General features: G+C 40.2%; 2 protein-coding genes across 2 annotated transcripts; one reads left to right on the forward strand and one right to left on the reverse strand.

Moving 5' to 3' along the window:
- Nucleotides 1-441: 441 nt before the first annotated feature.
- Nucleotides 442-15,277, reverse strand: LOC101851680 (WD repeat-containing protein 31). The gene is made up of 10 exons (XM_013089144.2): nucleotides 14,513-15,277; nucleotides 13,293-13,470; nucleotides 12,969-13,043; nucleotides 8,869-9,010; nucleotides 7,933-8,033; nucleotides 7,369-7,436; nucleotides 6,141-6,282; nucleotides 5,013-5,166; nucleotides 4,048-4,117; nucleotides 442-2,782 (listed from the first exon to the last, which is right to left on the reverse strand). Exons 1-10 carry the CDS (start codon nucleotides 14,572-14,574, stop codon nucleotides 2,701-2,703), a joined length of 1,074 nt encoding a protein of 357 aa, XP_012944598.1. The 5' UTR covers nucleotides 14,575-15,277; the 3' UTR covers nucleotides 442-2,700.
- A 5,120-nt stretch (nucleotides 15,278-20,397) lies between these two features.
- LOC106013428 (14 kDa phosphohistidine phosphatase-like) lies at nucleotides 20,398-23,497 on the forward strand (the record flags this gene model as incomplete). Its single annotated transcript, XM_035972869.1, is given in 2 exon segments — nucleotides 20,398-20,498; nucleotides 23,294-23,497. A coding segment is annotated over 1 exon segment (181 nt), but the record flags the coding sequence as incomplete, so codon positions are not given.
- Nucleotides 23,498-24,775: the final 1,278 nt, after the last annotated feature.

Raw genomic sequence — 24,775 nt, forward strand, 5'->3', positions numbered from 1 at the left:
CGCAAACTGAGCCCAAAAATGTGAAATTATGTAATTCTGTAAATTTTTACAAAGAATGATACAGACTCTATGGAGACCTGGATGACTCTCTTCAGAGGGTAATTTCTACCGCTGGTCTGGGGACTCTCTTGTAACACCTCTAATCTTCTGGCACTCATATGACCTTATGCAGTTGCGAGCGCCGTAAAACCTCTGCTAAAACTAAACTAAACTAAAAGAATGATAAAGGAAAATAATCAGAAATTATGCAAAAAACGATCAAATTTTACTAAATTAATTATGCAGGGTGCATAAAATCGCGAGGACAGATTTCTTTCTGTCAGCTCACAGGCTCACTTGTCACGCTGTCAACCGTTCTTTCCCAAGACCAGGCTTCTACTTGGTCCCTTTCACTCTTTCTTTGTTTCTCCCTCCCTTCTTTACAAGTTCTCTTTTTCTCTCCCTTCTCTCGTAGTTTTTCTCTCCCTCTCTCTCTCTTCATCCTTTTTCCGTTCTTTCTCTGTCTATCCCTTTTCCCCTCCACAACCCTCTTTTTATCCTCTCACCCTCTCTTTCGAAACCTATATTCCCCAATTATACCCTCCTCTCATTTTCTCTCTCTCCCTCTCTCTCTCTCCACCTTTTTCCCCTCTCCACAACAGAGAAAACACCAGTTACTAAGGCAAATGTTATAGATAGTAAAATCAAAGAAGCTGCATGTATAGTAAAACAGAGGCCTGTGTGTGTGTTGTGAAAGAATGGTCCTCTTTAAACAATTGAGTTTAAAAACTTAAACAAAACTCTCTTAATTAACTTCAATGATATTTAGCACATAGACCACTACAATGTACAACAAATGCTGAAATAAAATAAAAAAAGTACATAGATTTTTACACCAATAACCTTGAATGCTAAGGTTGGCCTCGTAGCTTTCCTTCATGACAATTGCTGCTTCTTCAACAATAAAATGAAGCTGCAATGTGTAGTTTCCTTTATTCGAGGGAAGATAAGATTAACAGCAAAGCTACATCTCTTTACTGAGACAAGATTGATGGTTCACATATATATATATATATGAAAACTACCAATGGCTTGTGATAATCCATTTTTAATGATGACTAATCCTATACCTTTTGACAGTCAAACGACAAGTTTAACATCTGTACAGTAGAGAGTGAGAATAGGAGATTGGGCACTTTTACAATACTACTAATGAGAAAAAAAGTTACAGAAATGTCTTTACCATAACATGATTTTTCGTGTTGTCCTTATAATAATATGTTGTCAAAATTAACCATCGCCATAATGAGCTTGCCAATACTGGCTGTAATGAGGTCTGCTCTTAACAGTGGTAACTTTGAACATTATTGCGAAGATATCGTGAGTGGATTGCCTTTTTTAACATCAGAGAGAGAGGAAGAGGCACAGGGAAAAAATCATTAAAACATCATTATAATAATAACATAACTGGTAAAAACAATTCATCATAATTTGGCTTGAATGGAGGAAAAAAGTTCAGATAAGAACAATTAGAACACTGGTATTGTAATCTGAAAATTATTTAAATGCACTTGGAAAAACTTAAACAACAATGACAATAATCTTTTTTTTTTAAAAAGGGGAAAAGAAATCAGCATGTTTTTTTAGCCATCATTCTTGCTCATACATTCCATCCAAACTCATAGTTTCGTATACTCTTAAGTCACAACAAAAGTAAAGAATGCATAATTCATAATCACATTTCCTTTTTTTTGCCTTTCATCTAAAACAGTAAAACATCTCTATAACCAGTGAATCCCTGAAGTGATTCAAACTAAGAGGCACCTCAAAACATTGGTTTTAAGTCAACAAAACATGCAAAAAGATACACTGATAACATTCCATTCATAAAAAGTATAAACTGCATTTATACCCCCCCAAAAAAATTATTTCAAACAGGCAAGAAAGCAAGAAAGAAAATAAACCGCTTCAGTTTATGTGTCATCCTTTGCCTCCTTTCTCTTAAAATCATGTGTTCATAAGACTGCCAGATGCACAATATGCAGGCTTATTTAAAAACATAGATAGAAAAATAAGGTGCCATCTAAATCACAACGATTAATCACTAAACAAATCTATTTAGAGAGCAAGCATTCATTTCACAGGACCACAAAAGAAACCATACTGTTCTGAGTACTTGTGGAAAGTATAATTATCATCAAATGTAAGTTTCTTTTATTTGACAAATCTTAAGTCGTTCTTGCTGTGCCGATATAGACCGCTTTCAACTGTACCATCAGTTTTTCTTTTAAAGTGGATCATTAAATAACTTGCATGACATGCAATACCATAAATCATTGTAACATGACATGCAAGCAGCACTCATTGAATTTTTATTCAAACATCATTAACTTCTTTTATAAAACTTGACTACCAACCTAGAAAAAACCCATAATCATGGCAACATACATGATACACACGGAATGTGCTGAAGATACATTAAAACCAACAACAGTAAGCCCACAACAGACCTACACCTGAAAAGACATGCAAATGTTCTAATAATAGTGAGCAGCGTCAAATTTTGGCAAGTCACAGCACACACGTAGAATGAACCAAAAAAGGTTAAAGTCATCGTCATCTCAACCAATATTGACCACAGGATTTGAAGGCAGGTGCTGCGTGAAAAGGAAAGCTACACCATAAACAACGCATTTCATAAGTCATCCACTTCTGTTCCCATCAGTAATGAAAGGCTTTCGTCAAGTAATTTCCTTGGAGTTTGAGGAGATGAACACCTTGACTGAAGGATCCCACGAGTATACTGTACAGAAAGAATGGTAGACAACATAGCATCTTTATGTACTTCTTCTGAAAGCTTACAGTACCACATATGACATAATTTTGTTTGTCCATTCAATGGCAAATCATTTGTGTGCTTGTGTGTATGTGAATACATATATGTGTGAGTGTATATATCATACTTACGTGTTTGGAGGGTGGGGTGTAGATAAGTGTGTGCATGTTTAGGTTTTCAGACTCGCAACCATAATTTTGTGCATTCGAATCCTGACAAGGGCCTGACGTGTCCTTGGGAAAGGAATTCGTAAGTGGGTTGTAGATAGCAAGTTGGCAAACAAATTATGATCTATAAAAATGCAGCATTCCACTTTTCTGATCATTTGCCACGAGTATTCTTTTCAAGTCCTATTAAGCTTGTGGAGAATCTGACACAGGATCCTCGAACCCGAGTCGAGAGGGCACAATTTACACATAATATAGTATTCCCTCGCCTTACTTCACCCAGGTGGGAATAGCTGCTTCAGCTTGGTGGCTATAATTACAGTAGCGGATACAGCCTCATATACGTACTACCCCCTCATTGTACACCGTGACCCGAAAACAGACCAGACATTTTTATAGAGAAAAACCCTCGGTTGTTTTGTGGGTTTTTAAGGTAAGTGTTTTATGGTGCTCGCAACTGCATAAGGTCATATCAGCGCACAGGACACACTGAACATTTTCAGTTTGGTTTGGCAGAAATTTCAAATTTTGCCCAGGTGGTGGCCGAAGCATACTCTTATCAATTTTAGACCATCAAGGGATCCTTAACGTATGCAACTGGAACGGGGGACCTCCGAGATTTTTCGCCCTTGTGCCAGAAGGTTAGGTGTAGATCTTTCCTACCAGAAGATCAGGGGTGTGGCTGAAAGACAGCAGTGAGAAGGAGCCAAGGAGTAGCAGTACAAAGGCTGCAGAAAGAGTCAGGAGCCCAGAGGAGGGGGCAAAGGAGGTGAGGGGGTGAGGGCAGAAAGTGGATATTTCCTTGCTCAGTAAGTATGTGCTTGACCATCTTTAAAAAAATTACAACGTAGGTAATAGAGTCTACCACGTACATAGTGAACACACACACACACACACATAGCAAAACATGCACACAGCGAACAGATTGTTAGGTCCTCAATTTAAAAAAAATTCATGTATATCTATGTACTTAAAACTCTCACACAGTGAAATTTGTACTTGGTAAAAAGATTTACGCCCCCCCCCCAATTTCGCTATGTGTGTGCGAGGTTGTATATAACTCACCTGCCATCACTGTACGCAGTCAGGGATGTGAGGGGGCCTGAGCCACTGAGGTAGCACTCGGTCTCACAGGCTGGAGGGGACAAAAAAATGAAAAGCAAGGTTTTCCCATTACCGGTACTGCTGACTTTTCCAGAAAGTATTATTTAATCAAATGCAAGACTGTTGAGTGAGGCATTCTCTCCCCCCCTACCTACCTCCAAGCCTCCATCCCCCCCAAACAGCGATGCCAAATATTCCCTTACAAGACAAGTAAAAGACGAGAAAGAAAATTAAATTTTTGTAAGAAAATGGTGCAAGGCTGTTTTCCTGATAATTCAGCTAACCAACTGACAAGTTCTCAACAACTGTAGTTTTCCATCTCAGATCATACGCAGAGAATATAATCTAAGGGATTACACAAAAGAAGATCATATGCAGCAATCACTCAAGGCCTTGAGTTGCAGGGGTCTCTCATCACTGGAACAATGACTTGTTGTGAATGTTAAAGGCCCTCATCAACACAATCTAGTTTATTTAGAAGGCTGAGTTATTTTGCGCGGCCCATAGAGACCAACCAAGGCTGATTGTCAAACAGCATCCGATCAGACAGATGGTGATATGCAATAAAAATGACTTTCCAACATGGGAATCAATCTCACACCTTCCGCGAGGATTTGCAAAAATAAGTTAATCGTTACCCAACAGAGATGCCAATCCTGGAAGCAAGACTATAATAACAACAATAACAGTAACAACAGCAACAATACAGCAACATCAAAAAGAATGACCAAAACAACAACAACAACGAAGACAATGATGATGACCATGACTACAACAACAGCAACAACTACAACAACAGCAACAAAAACAACAACAATGATGATGACAATGACAACAACAGCAACAATAACAACAATAGCAACAACAACAGCAACAACAACAACAGTTCAAACAAACATGTTACTCTAGTCCCGCCAATAACTTACCTCCACTGAGCATGTTCCAAATCTTTACACTGCAGTCTCGGGATGCTGTCGCTACAAGGGGGCGTTCTGTACCAGGCAAGAATAGGCAGGCTTCGACAGCCTCAATGTGACCTCTGTACTCCAAGTGCAATTTGCGACTTCGAAGGTCCCAAAGCTGAGTCAAAAACCAAAAAAGAAATTATTCGGACGAGAACATAAATGTCTAGGAGAAAACAGCAAGTGCTTTTGTTGAAGTTGAACAAATTGATTAAAGAAGTTAAGGTTAGTTCCCACTAGGTAAAAGCAAACATAATATAAAAATGTATTGATATATATAGAAGCAGAACTTGGTTGGTAGAGCTGTAGATTACGGTCAGTTGTCATGATAACTGGCTTACTAAAATAAAAGGTAGTTTAGGATGATAGTAACACTGGAGAAAATGGTTGAAGGAGCAGAACAAAGCAGAACACTCATCACCTCTTCCTTCCCTCCCTCCCTCCCCTTGTTATGGAAAACGGAAAAAGGTTGAGAAATTGATGAGCCACAGCATCCTATAGGTGCATAGAGATAAAACCTAGAGATTAAAATAAATGTCTACCACTACCACAAAGAACACGCACAATCACTTTATATATATAGACATAAGATATGAGATAAGATAAGATAAGAAAAGATAAGATTAGATACGATAAGATAAGATCAATTTTATTGATCCACGAGGGACATTTTGGGTGGATATACTAGAAAATCAATATACAGAGACTCAGGATCAACACAGAAATGCACTCATTATACTTATGCACAATGACACACTTACAGCAGTGCACAAACCACACCCAAGTGTAAACATATTCAGATAAAAAATACACACTGTCGGGCCCGTTGTTGAGATGTATTACGGCCAAAATGTTGAAAAGTTTTTATGTTGCAGTTTTAAATCTGTGGTATCAGTTGTTGCATGTGCTGGAAAAATATTTTGTTAAAATTCAAATTCATAATAGGACTATTGAAAAAACAAACTAGGAAAAATATGTAATGTAGGTATAATTGTTAAAAGAATGAAACAGTTTTTATTCTCTCCCATAAAAAATTTTGCTTTCTGGGCTTCGAACATTTGAACAGGTTTCCGAGGACACGGGCACACATACCGTTGCCTCACAACCATTGCCGGAGAACCCGTTGCTGGAGGAGACGATGAAGTTCCCGTCAGCGCTGATGTCACAACACATCTGGAGATACTGCTTTTTGGGGAAGCTGAACACAGGGTTGAGTGATCGCGTGTCAAATACTCTGTTGAGAGTGACAGAGACAAAAGGCTCTTTAGTTTAAGTAGAGGTTTTACGGCACTCACAACTGCATAAGGTCATATGAGCGCCACAAGATTAGAGCTGTTACAAGAGAGTAACAAACATAAAGAAGAAGGGAAGATAAGGGCGATAGATGTTTGATAGGAAAGAAGAAGCAAACCACACCAGAGCACCCGCCAACCACCCACTCAAAAGGTTCAAGGATAGCACACAATCGAATTGCAGTCTGGCATGCACACAGTCAACACACTCACAGCAAAACATGCACAAAGTGAACAGATTTTCAGAACTGAATTTTTTTAATAAATGTATTTTCTTTGTATTCAAATCACATACATCAAGAAATCTGTAGAACATAACGAAAAGTTTTTTGTGTCTCGCCGATTTTGCTATAGGCTTGCTAGTCTGTACGTGGATTCTTCTTCTTCTAAAAATAGTGGATCTGAAACAAACATCGGCTAATTCTCAGCTTTAATTTTTACACGAACGATACTCTGAGCAAAAACAAAGGAAAGACAATGTCCAGTTTGAGCCTTGGAGAGTGTTTAAGTATATGTTTGCTAAAGTGTGCCGTTCAGTAATTATTTTGATATGATACAATAGGATTCTCAGAAATGTAGTATTTCGAGGTAAACCAAACTACAACCAATTGACCAAGAGGTCAAAAAAAGAAGACGATGCTAATACTAATAGACTAGAGAAACTGCTGCCATGGGGAAAGATAGAGGGAAAAAGAGCAGAGGAAGACAAAGAGCAACGTACACAGATGGCCTGAAAACTTTGCCACAAATAATACAAAACCAAAACTGATCAAGAAGACAGACAGCTGGAAGGAGTGGGGTACCACGATTGTCAATGTCATCTCCAGATCTGATACTCGGAAAAGAAGATGATGCTAAATGAGACTAATGTGTACATGCCAGAAAATATATTGGGAGAGTAAGGAAATGACATATGGTACATACTGCACGAAGAAATGAAAGACAAAGTACTCAATCACTTAATATTCTATACATCAAGCTCCTGTACGTTGTATGAGAAGCTGGTCTCGGTATTACTTTGAACTTACCTGACCTCCTTGTCTTCTCCTGTTTGCACAACAAATGAGGAGTTGGGGACAAACTTTACATCTGTCACCTACAACAAAATGTCAAATTGATGTAACAACCAACAATATAAAAATTCAAGTACAACACAACAATAAATACTTCATCCAAAAATTGAGCTGACTTTTTTTTTAAACACAATTTTTTTTCTTTACTAATGATAGCGTATCAAATTTTCTTTTGATTTAATTATATTTCTCAGTATACACATTTATGTGTGAGCTGAAAGGGGAAGGGGTGGGTGTGTATGGTAAAGAAAATGATAGAATGTCCAGCTGTATCTTGGAATGCCTTGCTCTGCCAGTAGTGCCACTGCTCAACTACACAAGTACCATCAAATAAGACCACATAATCATTTACATAAGGGACACGGAGAACATGGTTTATAAGTTATCATTTTACGACTCCTAAATGTAAAATCCTCAAATGGAACCATCACAAACAACAAAAAACACCGCTGGGAATACAATATCGTTAAAAAGAAACAAAATTGACAAGAGAGAAAATAAAAGTAGCAGAAGAATCACCAGGTTTTGTGGAATGCTGTTAGACTTGAGGCAAGCTGCTGTCTCCACATCCCACAGCTTTACAGTGTTGTCTCGAGATCCACTGCACAGAGTCTTGTTATCTGAGGAGGGAGGAGAAGGCAGCATAAGAGGAACATGTTTGTATAAATTGAGTCTCGTTATCTGAAGAAAAAAGAGAATATGAGGAATATGTTTGTTTAACTTGAGTCTCCTTTTCTAAAGAAAAAGGAGTATATAACGAACATGATTGTATAAATTGAGTCTTGTTATCTTACGATGTAGGAAAGAGAGAATAAGAGAAACACACTTGTATAAATTGAGCTTTGTTATATAGCGAAAGAGAAGAAGTGAGTAAAAAAGAAATGAGTTTGCATAAACTCTATGGCGACTCCTTTTCCAAAGTACACATCAAAGATTACTTGATTGTTTCCAAATCATACTAAATTGAGCTGTGTTTGCAGATACATACATGAGAAATCATATAAAACATTTTGTGCTTCTTTAATTTAAAATGCTTCTACAGTCAAAAAGCAAATGCAACATAATGTGTGTATTATAAAGTACTACCTCCGCTAAAAATGGAGGGAAGAGTTGGGAGACGTTAGTTACAAGACAAGAAGAAGATGTCAGAAGTATACTTTATACCCACAATGTGTCTACAAATATAAAAAGGTTCTATTTTGCAGGGGAGGAAAAAACCCCAACATAACAACGATATACAATCAAACCTCTTCTAAGGGCCACATATCAGAGACAATCCCCTGTACAAACGTCCACATCCCACTTACTCCCTCCCCCCTTTATTTCTTCAAATAACTCTGTCCTAGACATCTACCTGTCTAAGACATCCACTTTTCTCCAGGACAATGTGTGGCTGTCGTGGACAATTTCAATTGTATCATGGATAGACACAGAAAGAGTAAAAAACATGAATACCTTGACTTAGATCTATTGCTGTAACCACCAAGGCATGACCCCTGAAGTCTTGCTGGGAGGCAGTCCGGCCTGGCTTCCATAGTTTGATGAGTTTGTCTCGGGATGAGCTGAATACCGCATCAATGGATCTACCATATGTGACCTGGATTTGCAGAGAAGACAGCAACATTCCCAGACTTAGTGGCTCAAATGCAAGTTATACACCACAGTGGAAAGCATAAACAAATCCATAAACAAGAGAAATAAAAAGATGAAATAAAAAGATAAATGAGATACCAGTTGAGATTTTTTTAAACCCATCTTTTTAGGAAGCCATATTTTCAACACTCCCCTGCTGGTGGGGGGCCCCATAGTTTTACTATGGGGGAGCAAAGAATACACCTGCCGTGATACTGCGTGTTGTAAGAGGCGACTAAAAGTGCATAGATCTGGTCGCCCGAAAAGTGCCAGTTTGCGGAGGGCCAACTACCCAACCCAGTAAAAAACAGTAAGTTACAGAAACACGGACAAACACAGCTTTTTATTTTTCGATCTTGGGAGACGGAGGAGCTTCTGCATCAGCAGGAACAATGAAGGACAGTGGACAAAGCCAAAAGGACTCTTCTGACCCGAAACCTTCTTTGTCGAACAAGTCTCTCCGGATTGCGTAGTGGAATGTTCGCACCTTGTATGAAGCTCAAATAGTACAAGAGATGAAGAGATACAGGCTGCACATACTAGGAGTCAGCTAAACACCCTGGATACAGTCTGGACAGAAGCAGCTCAGCTCGGGGGAACAAGTATTGTATTCTAGGAGGGAAGACAAGTACCATGCGGAAGGAGTGGGAATCATTTTGAGTAAGTATGCACAGAAGTCACCTAGAAGATGGGAACCACACGGGGAAAGGATCATCATGGCTTCATTCACTACAAGGAGTAAGAGCATCAACATGAAAATAGTCCAAATCTATGCCCCAACAAATGATGCTTCTAATGAAGATAAGGATGCCTTTTACAGCCAGCTTCAGGGGGTCATCGACAAACTACCAAGGAAGGATGTCAACATCATAATGGGAGATGCCAATGCCAAGATTGGTCAGGACAACGTGGGATATGAAAGAATTATGGGACAACATGGTTTGGGACAAATGAATGAGAACGGTGAGCGATTCGTAAATATATGTGCTTTCAACAGTTTTGTTATTGGAGGCTCTGTTTTTCCCCACAAGAGGATTCACAAGGCCACATGGGTTTCGCCAGATGGAGTGACGGAGAACCAGATAGATCATTTTTGTATCTCTTGTAGGTTCAGGCGTTCACTGGAAGATGTCAAAGTACAGAGAGGGGCAGATGTTGGATCGGATCATCATCTGCTGTTGGCAAAACTCAAGCTTCCACTCAAAAAGCACGGAACCAGCACAGGAATCAAAAGAACCAAGTTCCAAGTAAGTCTCTTGGACGGACACAAGAAAGAAGAGTTTCAGCTGCAGCTGAGGAACAGATTTCAACCTCTGGCTGATCTTGGCGGAGAGGACACGGAGGTGGACACACACTGGACCAAGGTCAAAGAAGTCTTTACATCAACATGTCAAGAAATACTCGGTGTGAAGAAATGGGAGCACAAGGAATGGATTAGCCAACACTCATTGGATTTAATTAGGACAAGAAGACAGCTGAAGGCAGAAGCAAATGCAAGTAGAACAAGAGGATCAAGAGCAGATGCATTGGAGCAGTACAGAACAACAGCTGAATATGTCAAGAAATCAATAAGAAAGGACAAGGAGGAATTCATGAACAGGCTGGCAGAGAAGGCAGAGGAAGCAGCGGTAGGAGGGCACATGCGAATCCTTTACCAGACTACAAGGACACTTGCTGAAAAATATGGGAAACCATAAGTACCTGTAAAGGACCAAGAGGGGAAAAGCATTTTTGGAAAGGAAACTCAGTCTAAACGATGGGTAGAGCATTTCAACAGTCTCCTGAACAGACCACCACCGAGTAACACACCAAACATACTGCCAGCAAGAAATGAGTTCCCTATCTGCTGTGATGCTCCTTCAAAACAAGAGATTCTGGATGCTATTAAGAAGCTGAACAAAGGTAAAGCGGCCGGTCCCGACCAGATTCCACCTGAAGCCCTAAAAGCAGATGCCAGTGTGACGGCAGACATCCTCCTCCCACTGTTTACCAGGATCTGGAATGAGAGCAAGTTCCCAAAGGATTGGAAAGAAGGACACCTAGTGAAACTTCCAAAAAAGGGGGATCTCAGCAACTGCAGCAACTACAGAGGGATCACTCTTCTCTCAATACCAGGTAAGGTCTTCAACAGAATCATTCTGGAGAGAATCAAGACAGGACAGATCCAAGACTACGGGATGAACAGGCTGGTTTCCGGAAAAATCGCTCAACCACTGCCACGCTGAGGATTATTGTGGAACAGTCCCTGGAGTGGAACTCCCAGCTGATTGTCAACTTCCTTGACTATGAGAAGGCCTTTGACAGTATAGACCGAGCAACACTATGGAAGATAATGAGACACCACGGAATCCCACAGAAGTTGGTGAACCTCATCAAGAGCATGTATGAAGGGACAAGTTGCAGGGTTGTACATGATGGCCAGCTCACTGACAGCTTTGACATCAAGACTGGTGTGAGACAGGAATGCTTACTATCACCGTTCCTCTTCATATTGACTGATGAAGGAAACCACCAGAGGACACAGGAATGGTATACAGTGGACACCATGGACACAGTTGGACGATCTGGATTTTGCAGACGACTTGGCGCTTCTGTCGCACACCCAGGAACAGATGCAAGCAAAGAATTCAGTATCAAACAGCCTATCGGAGTCTGTTGGATTGAGGATCCACCCCGGAAAGTCAAAGGTCCTAAGGACAGATGCACAACGAAAGGAGCAGGTCACAATAGAAGGAACGGCACCAGAAAACGTGGAATCCTTCTGCTATCTTGGGAGTATAATTGACAGAGAGGGAGGAACAGGTGCTGAAATAAAGTCCCGCATTGGAAAAGCACAGGCTGCTTTCATATCTTTGGATAGGATTTGGAAGACCAGAGATATCTCACTTCGAACAAAGCTGAGGATTTTCAATTCAAATGTGAAGTCAGTCCTGTTGTATGGATGTGAGACATGGAACGCTTCACAGACTTGCATAAAGAGGATCCAGGTTTTCTTGAACAGGTGTCTAAGAAAGCTACTGAGGATCAGTTGGACAGACAGGGTCACCAATGTGGAAGTGTTAAGGAAAACAAGACAGATCCCAGTCAGAGATGAGGTAGGAAGAAGGCGGTGGCGATGGATTGGACATACTCTCAGGAAGTCAGGCAGCTGCATAACGAAGAAAGTTTTGGATTGGAACCCACAGGGCAAGAGATCAAGGGGAAGACCTCGTGGAACCTGGAGAAGAATCACAGAAATCGATGTACAGAAAAGTGGGAAGACATGGAATAACATCAAGAGGCTAGCCCAGGATAGAGAAAGGTGGAAGGTGTTTATCCGTGGTCTTTACCCTGATGCAGGGTGAAAAAGGCAATGATGATGATATTTTGAACAAATTTACTCTCTCTGTTTCTCCCATTCATGATTTAGGACAAGATTTTAACCCTTTAAACCCTGGACTCCTGAGTCTTAAATCGGTTATACCCTGGGCTCCTGAGTAATTTCAATGTTTTTTAAAATATATTTTTCTACAGCTCATTTTAAGGTTGATTGTATTGATTTATCTCCTTTTTTTCTTTTTCTTGTAATACAACTATGCTGGTGTTGTGTATTATTGATGCTGTTTTGTATTTGTGTTCTATTTCTGTAAACATGCGTCATATTTAGGTGGGTGTGTCAAACCGATATTTCAGGGTATTTGCCTTTATACATAATACAGATATTTCGGTACAAGATGGTTCAAAGGTTTATAAATTATACGTAACCAAAACAGTAACAACGGTGTGACAAATCACATCTCTGTAGAGAATACCCTATAATAATAGGCTTGGTGTTACCCCTTAGGATCTGACCTGATTCTTTTCGATTTTATGTTGACAAAAATTTGTCTTTAAGAGAAAGAGTTGTCGCAGTCCAAGACCCAACTGAGAAGAGAAATATTCACCTTGGTTACAGCACTTGTATGACCCGTCCACTGTTCCAGTATCTTTCGTTTGTCATAGTCATAAAGGATTACCATCTGCAAAGACAAAGTAAAAATATTTAAGTCACAGAATATATAGCTTCAAGCCATTCAATGCTCAGTGGTGCTCTGTGTCAAATTTCATTCACAATAACACCAAATCACAAGCTTCAGGAACTTTATTAAACTCATCAACAGTTTTCAGACACAACACCACTCAAAAAATGTGCAAAATGTTCCAAACTGACCTGAGATAAAATATTTGCATATATGAATAAGTTGGTGAAAATTCTTTTTGATACACACCTGGTCTTTACTCCCTGACACACAGCTCCCAGGCTTAACAGAACTGACACTAGCAACAGCATCTCCGTGTATTAAAGCAATGTCAGATTTTAGTGCTGGGCCCTGACCAACACTGTCTCCACCTAGGTGATCTGTATTTCTCATATCCTCGTTGACTGGCTTTGTGCTCGAGCGAGGCCTACAAAATAAAAATAACAAATATTTTTGCTTCATGTTTGGAAAAGCTTTTCAACAGCCCACAAGACGCACATGTCATTTTAACAGCAGCCTAGAGCACTTGGCCCAATAGGTTTAGTAGAGACAAAGGAAGAAAAAATGAAAGTTGCAGCGAACTCTTTCATCCAAAGGGCTTTATAAGTGGATATTGTATTTACAGCCCTCATGAGATTTTTCTTTTTAAATTAAAAAAATGTTCTTTGAATTTTAAATTTACTCTTCCTGTGGCATGATTAGGTATTCAAACAAGCGTTATTTTCCTTCTAGATTATGAACCATTATACCTCCTCTACATAATATGAAAATGTAACCCTTGAAACACATATTGAGTATTAAAATAAAAGAGAGGTGTTATAAAATCAAACTATTATAATAAATCAGCATCTACTTTCAAGAAATACATGATGTCCTAGTCATTAACATATGAACACACATCAAATCTTTTTAAACTCTTATCTCCAGCAAGCCACTCCCACTTTATAAGATGTTCAAAGCCAGCTAGTAGTCAAGTGTCCATGAAAATTCATTTGTCGCTTCCTAATTGTTCTCATAAAAATGAGCGGCCCACCTGGTCTGCTTTCATTATTTCCTTGCTTTGTTTCTTTTCTGAAAATGAAATTTTCTAGTGTCTTGAGAAATCATAGTTCTGTTCTTCTAGATTTAGATCTAGATCTAGAGATCTAGATCTAGTTTATTTTTTAACTATCTTTAGTCTTGGTAATTGATTGTCCATCATACTATTCATACTAGAATCTAGATCTAATATATCTAGATCTAGATCTAGTAGGAGGCTTGTATTTTCACTTGTTGGGCTCTTAATTACACAATAAAAACAGAGAATATTGATAACGCCGGCAGCTCATAACATAAGAGTAAACAACTAACGAACTAATACAACGATTGTTAAGTTGTAAATAATATGCTCTAATTATATACGATTAAAATTATAATAATGGCGTGGGGTGAATTGAAGTGTACGCTGCTACAGCAGCAGGCGTACTTACCCGGCACTTTTCTTTCGCTTGCTGAATAACTTCCCCATTAAATTCTCACTCACAAAGCTCATTCCATAGACTATTGTGTTTTTCTACTGACTGAAGTACAGTTTCGCACTGTAAAAAGGGGATGCTTGTCGTTTGGAAATAATGACAACAAGCTGTTTTTTCCGTTGAGCAATAAAAATTTCTGTAACTGCTCGGTCTCTAAGTGTCAACAAACTTTTGTTAGCTCCCCCTGATTCCTGATATTTTATTTCCGTTTGCGAAAATACAAATTTATAAAAGTATCAGAGAATTATACGGAAGAAATATTACAGCGCATTCGAGGCCAAAGAAGCAAGAGACTTTAAAAGTCTTCAGTAATATTGTTTTGTGTTGTCTACAATAGCCTTGTTTTTGACGTTGAAGCCAACATTCAACAATAATATACATGTTCTATTAACACTGCAAATTCATCGCCAGAAAAGAGTCCATACAATCTTTTAAATTAACACTTTTGTTCCAGCAGAAAAATGAGCTGAATAATTTTAGGGGAAAAAAAAGTTTTAAAAGTATTAAGCCACTGGCCAAGACTTTTTGCTTTTTCGCATTTCTATCTCCTTTGTATAGATCTACCCCCAGCTTTTTCAGTAGCTTCAAAATAAAACTTTACAGTGAATACTGGATGTGAAGAGGGGTGGTTGGTTACATGGTCAAAGGGAAACAACCATGTTAATTAAGCTACCTGAATAATAATATCGTTGTTATGTCCCATAATTACACTAACGAAAGTTACCAACCCCCCCCTAAAAAAGAAAAAAAAAAGGTTGCTAACAAACGTCGCAGGCTTCACATGCATTCTCTAGGCATTACAGTCATGTTGTTTTTGATGGGTTTTTATTTATGAGCTCCCCCCACTTTTCACACCTTTGCTGCAGAGCGAGAAACCTCGAAATAACCCGATAGTGTTGTAGCAAGGTCACAAAACAAACACTCACGATGTTAACATAAGATAAGATAAGTTGAGATACATCTTTATTGCCCAGATCCCGGCACATTGTTTTGGTGTTTCACCAAGTACACACATACACACATTCAGAACCGGTGGACAAAATATTGCTCTGAACTGTACATCCACAAAACCACAGGAAATCCATGAGTGTTCAATGTCTCCCAATCACGAGACAATGGCAAAAGCAGTATTTTAACAGAAGAGGTAGTGGCAGCAGTCTCATCATGGAAGAAAGGGAAATCAGCTAGAATAGACAACATCACAGCAGAAATAGTTCAAGCAGGTGGAGATGCGGTGACAGACAAGCTATGGATAATCTGCGACAAGATCTGGCAGACAGGTGAGTGGCCAATACCATGTTCTCAAACCTTGATCATCATCCTTCCCAAGAAAGGCAATCTTCAACAATGCCAAAACTAAAACTATAGTACCATTAGCCTGATTAGCAATCCTAGTAAAGTAATGCTTTCAGTCATTCTAACAGACTGAAGCCACAAGAAGAGAAAATCATAGCAGGAGAACAGGCAGGCTTCAGGACTAGGCGCAGCACAACTGAACAAATATATTCAACCTGAGAGTCATTACGGAAAAGTACCTCCAACACCAACAGTAGCTTCACCACGCATTTGTGGACTTCAAAAAAAGCTTTTGACAGAGTATGGCAGGAGGCTTTGTGGGCAACCATGAACTTTTACAATATCAATGTCAACCTGATCAAAGTCATAGACAAGCTATACATCAAAGCTACGAGTGCAGTCTTTTTCAACAATATTGAGGAATGGTTCCACACAACAGTGGGAGTACGCCAGGGTTGTCTGCTGTCACTCACTCTTTTCAACATTTTCTTGGATAGGATCATGACAGATGCACTGAAGATCACGAAGGAACAGTCAGTATTGGGGACAGAACGATTAAAAACGTACGTTTTGCTGACGACATAGACGCCTTGCAGGACAAGAGCAGGAACTAGTCAGCTTAGTAGACCGTCTTGAAAAGACCCCCACAGCCTACAGCATGGAAATCAGTGCTGACAAGATCAAGCCGATGTCTGACAGCAGCAAGAACATCACAGTGGACATCCAGGTAAACATCTAGAGGCTTGAGACCGTATGCAGCTTCAAATACCTGAGTGCAATAGTGATAGACGAAAAATCAAAACCAGAAATAATCTCTAGAATAGCGCAAACTTCAGCTGCAATGACCAAGTTGAAAAGCATCTGGAACGACAGAAACATCACAATCAGATCAAAGATCAGACTGATGCGTTCCCTGGTCATGTCAATATTTCTGTATGCATGTAAATCCTGGAAATTGAATGCAGACCTTAAAAGAAGGATCAAAGGTGTGGAGATGAGATGCTTCCAAACAAATCCTTGATATCTCATACAAAGATCACATCACAAATGATGACTTCAAACAACGGATCAAAAATGAAATTGGACCATATGCTGACCTTCTCACTCTGGTCAGAAAACGCCAGCTGCAATGGTTTGGACACATCACCCGTTCATCCGGCCTTGCCAAGATGACCCGGCAAGGCAGCGTCCAGGAGAAAAGGACCAGAGGCAGACCGAAGAAGAGTTGGGAGGAGAACATCAAGGAATGAACAAGCCTGGAACTCAAAGACACGCTCAAGAAAGCTGAAGGCGGAAGGAGTGGAGGAAGCTGATGGCCAAATCTTCAAAAGCGCCCCGACGGACATCCGGTCTACGGGATAGGAGAGGAAGGTTAACACACACACACACACACACACACACACACACACACACACACACACACACACACACACACACACACACACACACACGCACGCATACTCACACATACATACACACTGTAAGGTATAAAATAAGCGTCCCCCCCCGTTTATTAATCTCCAGTTCTTTGCGTCCCCCTCCCCCCCTGCCGCCGCTCCTTTTTCCATACCCCCCCCCCCCGGTTTATTATTTTCCAGCTCGCCACGACCGACGATCACGTGAAACATAATATCTAGAATTTAGATTCCTGAATGAAACATTTTTGTGTGTGTAAATGGCAAATGACCATCCGTATTAGTACCGGTACCGGGTTGGCTACCTCAATTTTCTGGGCATTTAAAAAAGTTTTGTACATTGGTTTATGTATTTTAATGAAACTGGTGTGTTCCTAAATGGGAAATGTTGTCACAGTAACTTACTAAAATCACTAAAATTTCATGATCTCTTGTTCTTTTGTTCACTGAAGGAGACATAAGACCGATTTGTTCCTTGTACGAAGTTAAATGTGTCATACCCCCCCTCTTTTTTTATTCTCCCCCCCCCCCCCCCACCCCCGTTTATTAATATTGGACCATTTGTCCACGAACGCCCTTTTAAAAATTCCTACCCCCCCCCCCCCTTTCCCAGTTTATTTGACACCCTAGAGTACACACACACACACACACACACACACACACACACACACACACACACACACACACACACATATACACATACACACAAACACATACACACACACAGGCACACACACGCTGGCTTACAATCAGATGCATGATATAAAAGAACAGTAATATAAACAATAATAATCTTAATCCTTCCAGCCCCAGCCATTTTTGTGCACTTCCTAATCCCAGTCCCAGTATATACAGCAGCATTTCAGAAAAAGAGACGATCATTCTAAAAAGTGAAGTAGTATCTTTGTAATGTGGTTTAGATAATAACATATAACAATGTTTAATAGTAAATGAACAAATATTATGAAAATTAAAGTTTACTTACGTTCGCTAATTTCGAAAAATGCGCAAATTCGGTACCCCCCGAAACTGAGAATTTACACTCTTGGGACGGTGGGAGGTGCAAGCACTGCTGAAAATATACGCGTATGGGGCTGGAAGGGTTAAGCTAGATACATACTCAATGTTATTCTGATGCATGCTGTAAGGTTACATGAATACTTTGTAACGAGATGGATAAAGCCCAATTGTTTTCTTAGTCAGTTGTGGACTATGAAAATAAGTGAAATAGTACTTATAATTTTGTCGTGTTTATGCTTCTAATTTTCATTGTCTCATAACTCACCGACAAAACTGTATGCCGTTTTGTTGTAGTGCGGTACTGGGTTAACACATTTGTTTCTTCAGGACCTAAGGCAAATCAAGTAGATTTAATGTACGGGCTGAACAGCGATTGAGCTGTACTTTTCTGAGCAACATAGACAGAAAAACGGGCGCAATTCGTTTTACAGTTCACTATTGTGTCAGTTAAGACTCGAGTCAGCTCAGTCATATTTTTAAGTTCAGTCAAGAAGTACCGTCCCGTTTTGTTCTTTCCCTGGCTGACTTTGTTGCTAATGCGGATCAGATGGACAGACAGGGTCACCAACGAGAGAGTGTTAAGGAGAACAAGACGGAGCCCAGTCAGAGATGAGGTGGAAAGAAAGCGGTGGCGATAGATTTGACATACTCTCAGGAAATCAGGCAGCTGCCTGACAAGGAAAGTATTGGATTGGAATCCACAGGGTAAAAGATAAACGGGAAGACGGTGTGGAACCTAGAAAAGAGTGACACAAATTTATGTACAGAAAAGTTGGAAGACATGGAATAACATCAAGAGGCTAACCCGGGGTAGGGAAAAGTGGAAAGTGTTTGTTCGTGGCACTATGCCTTGATCCCCGTAGAGGAAGGTGATGATGATGATGGTGATGATGAAGCCCTTTACCGGGCGAAACGTTGAACCTGTATAAAATTTTTAATTTGAAAATTCTACTAGTCTCAAGGCTATCCCACCTCCAAACCTGAAACAGCAAAAGTGTCACATCGTCTTTAGTTCACCGCCAGTTTCAGGGATTTCTCCTCTAGGCAGAAATCAATAATATAATATAATAAGGGCACGTACTACTGTTCATGTCCTTCCTCAGCATGGATGCCTCAGCAAAGTCTTCTCTCTCTTCCTTACCCTCCCCCTCTCTCCTTCTCTCTCTCTCTCTCTCTCTCTCTCTCTCTCTCTCTCTCTCTCTCTCTCTCGCTGGTGGTGGTGGTGAGTGTTTAAATGCTCAACGTTACTACGTTACATGTGCCACTATCACAAGCTAGAATATGTCTTTATTGGAGCCGGGTTTCTTCAACACTGTCTGTCAGGGCTAACCTGGCCCTAAGCTATGTAAGATAGTGTATCCCTGCAGAACGATGGTTATATGAGGATAAAATTAAAATATTCTTCCCACCTCAGGGAATTGAATTCACGGTGTGGGTTTTTGTTTTTCTAAAATTGTTTTCCTCATGATGACAAGAGCCGAACGATGAAACCATAGACGTCAGGGAGAGAGCGTTGGATTGGGATAGATTTGGAAGCAAAAAATGAGAAGGAAACTGGAGATAAATCACTTCAATAGAACATGACAAGCCGCCGATAGTGTTAACCAGGAGGATGTAGGCCTATGGACTTTTCTCAGGAGGAAAACAGAGCAAACAATACAAGTCTGCGAGACCGTTATCATAAAGTTGTAATAATTAACCCTCTGGAGAGTTTTTTGAGGTACTCACCCATCATTTAGGAAAGCAAGATGATCTAGAAACTGATTATAATCTTCTCCCCACCCTTACCCCTACAGCTGGCTACTGCCCCCGCCCCCCTCCCTGTCGCAATCCTCAGTCTTTTCCGAATTAACTTTTAACGCTCCTTGCACACCCCCCCCCTCCAAACGCCTTCCTCCACTACGGCACAGGAATGCTCCTACTTTCAAACTCGGGTAAGCAAAAGTTTACCTGTAGCCGGCAGGCACTGTTTTCAGGTTCGTTCCGCATCCGACAACTGGCACCACAATTTGTGTTTCCTCCCCCGCTCCGTTCCTCCCCCCATCCCTCGCCTTTCTTACGCTGGGCCCGTGGCACCGTAGCCTTCCTCTCTTTCGCATTTCTCTCGCTTTCCCGCAGAGCTTCATCCGAGGAATGCCTCGTGGAAAGAAACTTGTAAAACACCACGCTTCTCTCACTCCCCTTCATCAGCGGAATAGGTTGTGTTAAAGGTAGTCTGCTCCCCAGCTTTTGCGTATTTTACGTGTTCTCTTGGATAAAACGGAGTGCATAATTTTTCTACCACTGTCTGACTGCTCCACTTTGCCAACTTTTGTTTCCGTTTCAAGACATAATTCATCACTTTGGCGCCTGGACGTTTACAAACAACCCTTCCCGTATCATTTTTTTGTCATTCATACTTCTCTCATTTACGCATTAGCGTCGTCTGACTTTGTTATTAACTTACAGTGAGTCTTGTCTGCGAGTTCTCTATAATATTATTTCTAACGATAGATGTTTATTGCACCAAACAAATATGGGCGAAAATAACTCAAACCCTTCGCTCTTTGGCCCAGTGCCGAAAAATTAAAAACTACAACCGCAAAAAGCTAAGAAATCAGCTGATGATTAAAAAACCGGCGAAGTTTAAGCTACATTCTACTAATTTTTTGTTTTCACCGTTCTCGCTTTGTTGAGTAAGTCATTGACTGAGGTTAAGAACCGTATAGATCTAGATCTAGATCTACATTAGATCTAGATCTACCTCTCATTTTTTTCGTGCAAGTGGACTGAATACACAGTCCGCAGTTGGCTGTCAGTCAGTATATTTTGCAAGTCATAAATTTATCAATTAATGAGAAGTGACGGTCAGTTATGTCACACTCACTGCAGACGAAATACGCGGGTCTCAGCAGTTCAATTGTGGCCACTGTCACAGTCGGCATATAGGCCTACTGACTGATAGATCTACTACATCGAGTGTAGAGCTAGACTCTAGATCTAGATCTAGATCTAGGCCTAGGTCTAGATGATGATTGCTCTTTACCCCCCCCCCCCCCAAAAAAAAAAGATCTTTGTGATGCCATCTCTTGTGGCATCCACAGTCAACTGTTCACTCATCAAGCAACCTTAAACATAGTTAACTTAGTTAGTAGAGACGAAACAACACACAATACAAACGAACTGACTATTTTTCAGAACGTTCGGGAAAATAATTTTAACTCGATTTTTGGCTATTTGCGAGATTTAGGCGTCACCCTTCCATTCTGTCTTTCTGCGAGGACTGGGAAGAAGCATTTTTTGCAGCAAATAATTCAATTTCTAGAGCTAGATCTAGAGATTTTTAAATGTCTGAATATTTTGATACTTCAGTTGTGTTTGGTGCAATGTTCCTGGACTATGCTTCATTTAAAAATACCTTCAAAAGGTACTGCGAGAAAACAAGACTGCTCGGCATTGGCAGTGACCTATTTTGCATTTAGTCACCCAGCAAAAACTAAAATCCTTTCACTTGCACAGACACACCTTACACACACTTACACACACACACTTACACACACACACACACACACACACACACACACACACACACACACACACACAACATACAGGCCACTCCATTTGCTTATTAATACGACAAATCTCGAGAACGGAAACTTTTTGGAGAAATAGAGTTCAAGTTTATTTTTCTGAACGTTCGGAGAAATAGAGCTAGATCTAGATTCTATACTTTTAAAACATTTACTTTTACTTTTTTATGGTTGTTATGTCTGAGTGAGTGTATGTGTGTGTATATAAGTTTGTACATGCATGCATGCGTACATTTAATTGATTTTTCATCATGTCGTGTTACATATGGTGTGGGAGCAAAGTGTGATGCATCAGTCAGTTTCAATAGACCTTAGTAAATGCATTACCAGTCTATCCGTAGGCTTACTTAGATCTATGTTAGGCCCTAATTCAACTAATTGACTGAAACCTGTTGAGTGCACAGGTTTCATTAGATCTAGTCTTCTTCTTCTTCTTCTCGATCGCATCAATGATCTAGTGATTATTCAGGTTTAAAATACATGCATGTCAGTAAGGCACCTTTTGGTTTTGTTTGAAATACAAATATTTAAGGTTACTTGTATTGCAAACCAAAATTTTATTTACAATTCAGCCATCATTATTAAGTACGGCTAGCCTGCCTGCCAGTCTAACCGTTCTTAAGTAAGGCTGGCCTAGCCATCTAGCTGTGCTTAAGTATGGTTGGCCTGCCAGTCTAGCCGTACTTATTTTAGGTCCTGTTAGAAACCTGTTGAGTAATAGGTCTTATTAGTAATTATTCAGGTTTAACATACATGAACTGTCAGTAAGGCACCTTTTGGTTTCGTCTCAAATACAAATACTTTGTAGTTTCCGAGGATACTTTTTAAGCTTCGAAAACCACCAAACTTTGGTGGTCATTTTCTCACTAATTTTACCCCTGATACACCAGACGAATTTAGTTTTTTTATGCCTTTGACTAAAGCTTTTCAGTAAAATCCGCTCTCATGTCTTGTTTAAATGGAATAAAAGTTTTTAAACCCGAAATGAATTTGAAAAAAAGTAGCCCCAAGGGACTGAAAAATATCAGTTTCTTTGATTTGTCGAGCGCCTGATTTCACTGCGATGCCACGCAAATGTATCCATCCCTTCATTGGTCTGTTCCTCCCTCCCTGTAAAGGTAAAAAAGGCAATAAATAAATTAAGGGAGAAAATTCTGTTCTCTTGAAATAAAATTATTTTTTTGAATTTGACAAACTTGAACCTGAAGAGATCTAGATCTAGTGCGCCCACTTTTGTTACGGAAACAATTATCAATAGTTTGTTTTTATGCTCTTTTCTGTGTTTGACTTTTATATTGTTATTGTTTAAAAATGTTCATGTTTATTAAATACTGTTCAGCCTCTTCTCCAATTTTGCCTTTACAACTTACCAAGATGAATGAGTCTTTGTCTCTCTCTTACTTGTACATCAATGGTTTCTTTAATTTTTTTTGCAGACTGACTTTTTTCAAGACTCAAAATGGCAGCATCTCATATGGCGTCAGCGACCTCTTACAAAAACCCCAAATTGATTTCTATACCCGAAGTGGAAATTGACAAGAACGGAAAATTCAAGTACATTCTTATCAAGGTGCACGATCCTGATATCGATAGGGAGTTTAAGCACATTGTTCGTGGGACATCCAAAGCAGCGTATCATGGTAAGTGTGGCTTTTGTTTTTTGCTCTGTGTATGCTTTTTTCTCTCTAAAAATGCAAGAAAAGGAATGAATGGAGGAGGCTTGTTTGATGTTTGTCATCTGTCAGTGTTGAGGAGTGAAGTACAAATGTTATGGTTTGAATTTGTCACCGACAAATCGTACCTCTTCTCTTGTGTATTGTCATTGTGAATTGCTGTTTTTATTTCCAGTTTCCTCGTTTTGAAATGATCAGAGTGTATTTTGTGTTTAAAACTGCTTTTAAATATTTGTGAAACTATGAAAGATAAGGACGCAAAAATAAAACTATCCCAGACGCGACCAAGGGGTAGCTGGAGCGAGCCTTTGGCAGGTCCAGTTTTCTTTTTCTTTCTCTTTATTTCTGTCTTAAGGGCTTTTATCTAGCACTGAACAACAGCTATCTTCTTCATGATGGGGTACTTCTCTTCACTCACTCAAAAGTAAGACCCGATCAGCCTCCCCGACAATTTATTATACTGGACGGTCCCAAATGACCTCTATAGAGCGAGACTCCCCCCCTTTTTATTTTCCCTTAGTAGATCCCCCCCCCCTCCCGTGCCTTAGTATCCACACGGCTATTCCCCAAACGTCTTGTCTGTCCGCTCAGTGCAGTGTGCAAGTTTTAATTTTACAGTTAGCGAGTGAGTTCGCGGAGCTGATCTATAGAGGGCTACAGACACACTCTCTCTCTCTCTCTCCCCTCTTTTAGTCCAGCCGCCTGTCTTGGAGTTAAGATGAGCCTAGACGCTCTTGGAAGAAGGGGTGGTAAACAATTTTAAGGAAAAGCGGAAGGGATGGGGGTGGGAGGTTGGGTGGGGGTGGGTGGACTGGTTAGTGAGTGGCTGGCTGGCTGGCCCGTTTGTTGTAACAGCTCTGACACATTGTATACGGGGTAAGCCACGCAGTGCTCTAATGTAATGGCCATGCGGCGCAAGTAGTGGGGGATAAAAACAACAACCCCCCCCCCTTCCCCCAACCACCCCCGAGACTGATTGGGTGAAAGGGTATTTATGAAAACAATGTACGGGGTGTGCGGGTTCTGCAGGCGCATCTGTGTTGTAGGGTGGTAAACATGGCTGCGAAAGGAGGGAAAAGGAGAAGAGAAGTGAAAACAAAAGGGTATGGAGGTGGGGTGGGGAGATAGTTAGGGAGGGTGAAAGTCCATAAAGACAAGGCGAATCAAGTAATAAACGAATGGAACGAAACTACTTTGGAGTTGAGTGTGTGTGTGTGTGTGTGTGTGTGTGTGTGTGTGTGTGTG

This window comes from Aplysia californica, unplaced genomic scaffold (genome assembly GCF_000002075.1).
Source record: "Aplysia californica isolate F4 #8 unplaced genomic scaffold, AplCal3.0 scaffold00881, whole genome shotgun sequence".
Lineage (NCBI taxonomy): Eukaryota > Metazoa > Mollusca > Gastropoda > Aplysiida > Aplysiidae > Aplysia > Aplysia californica.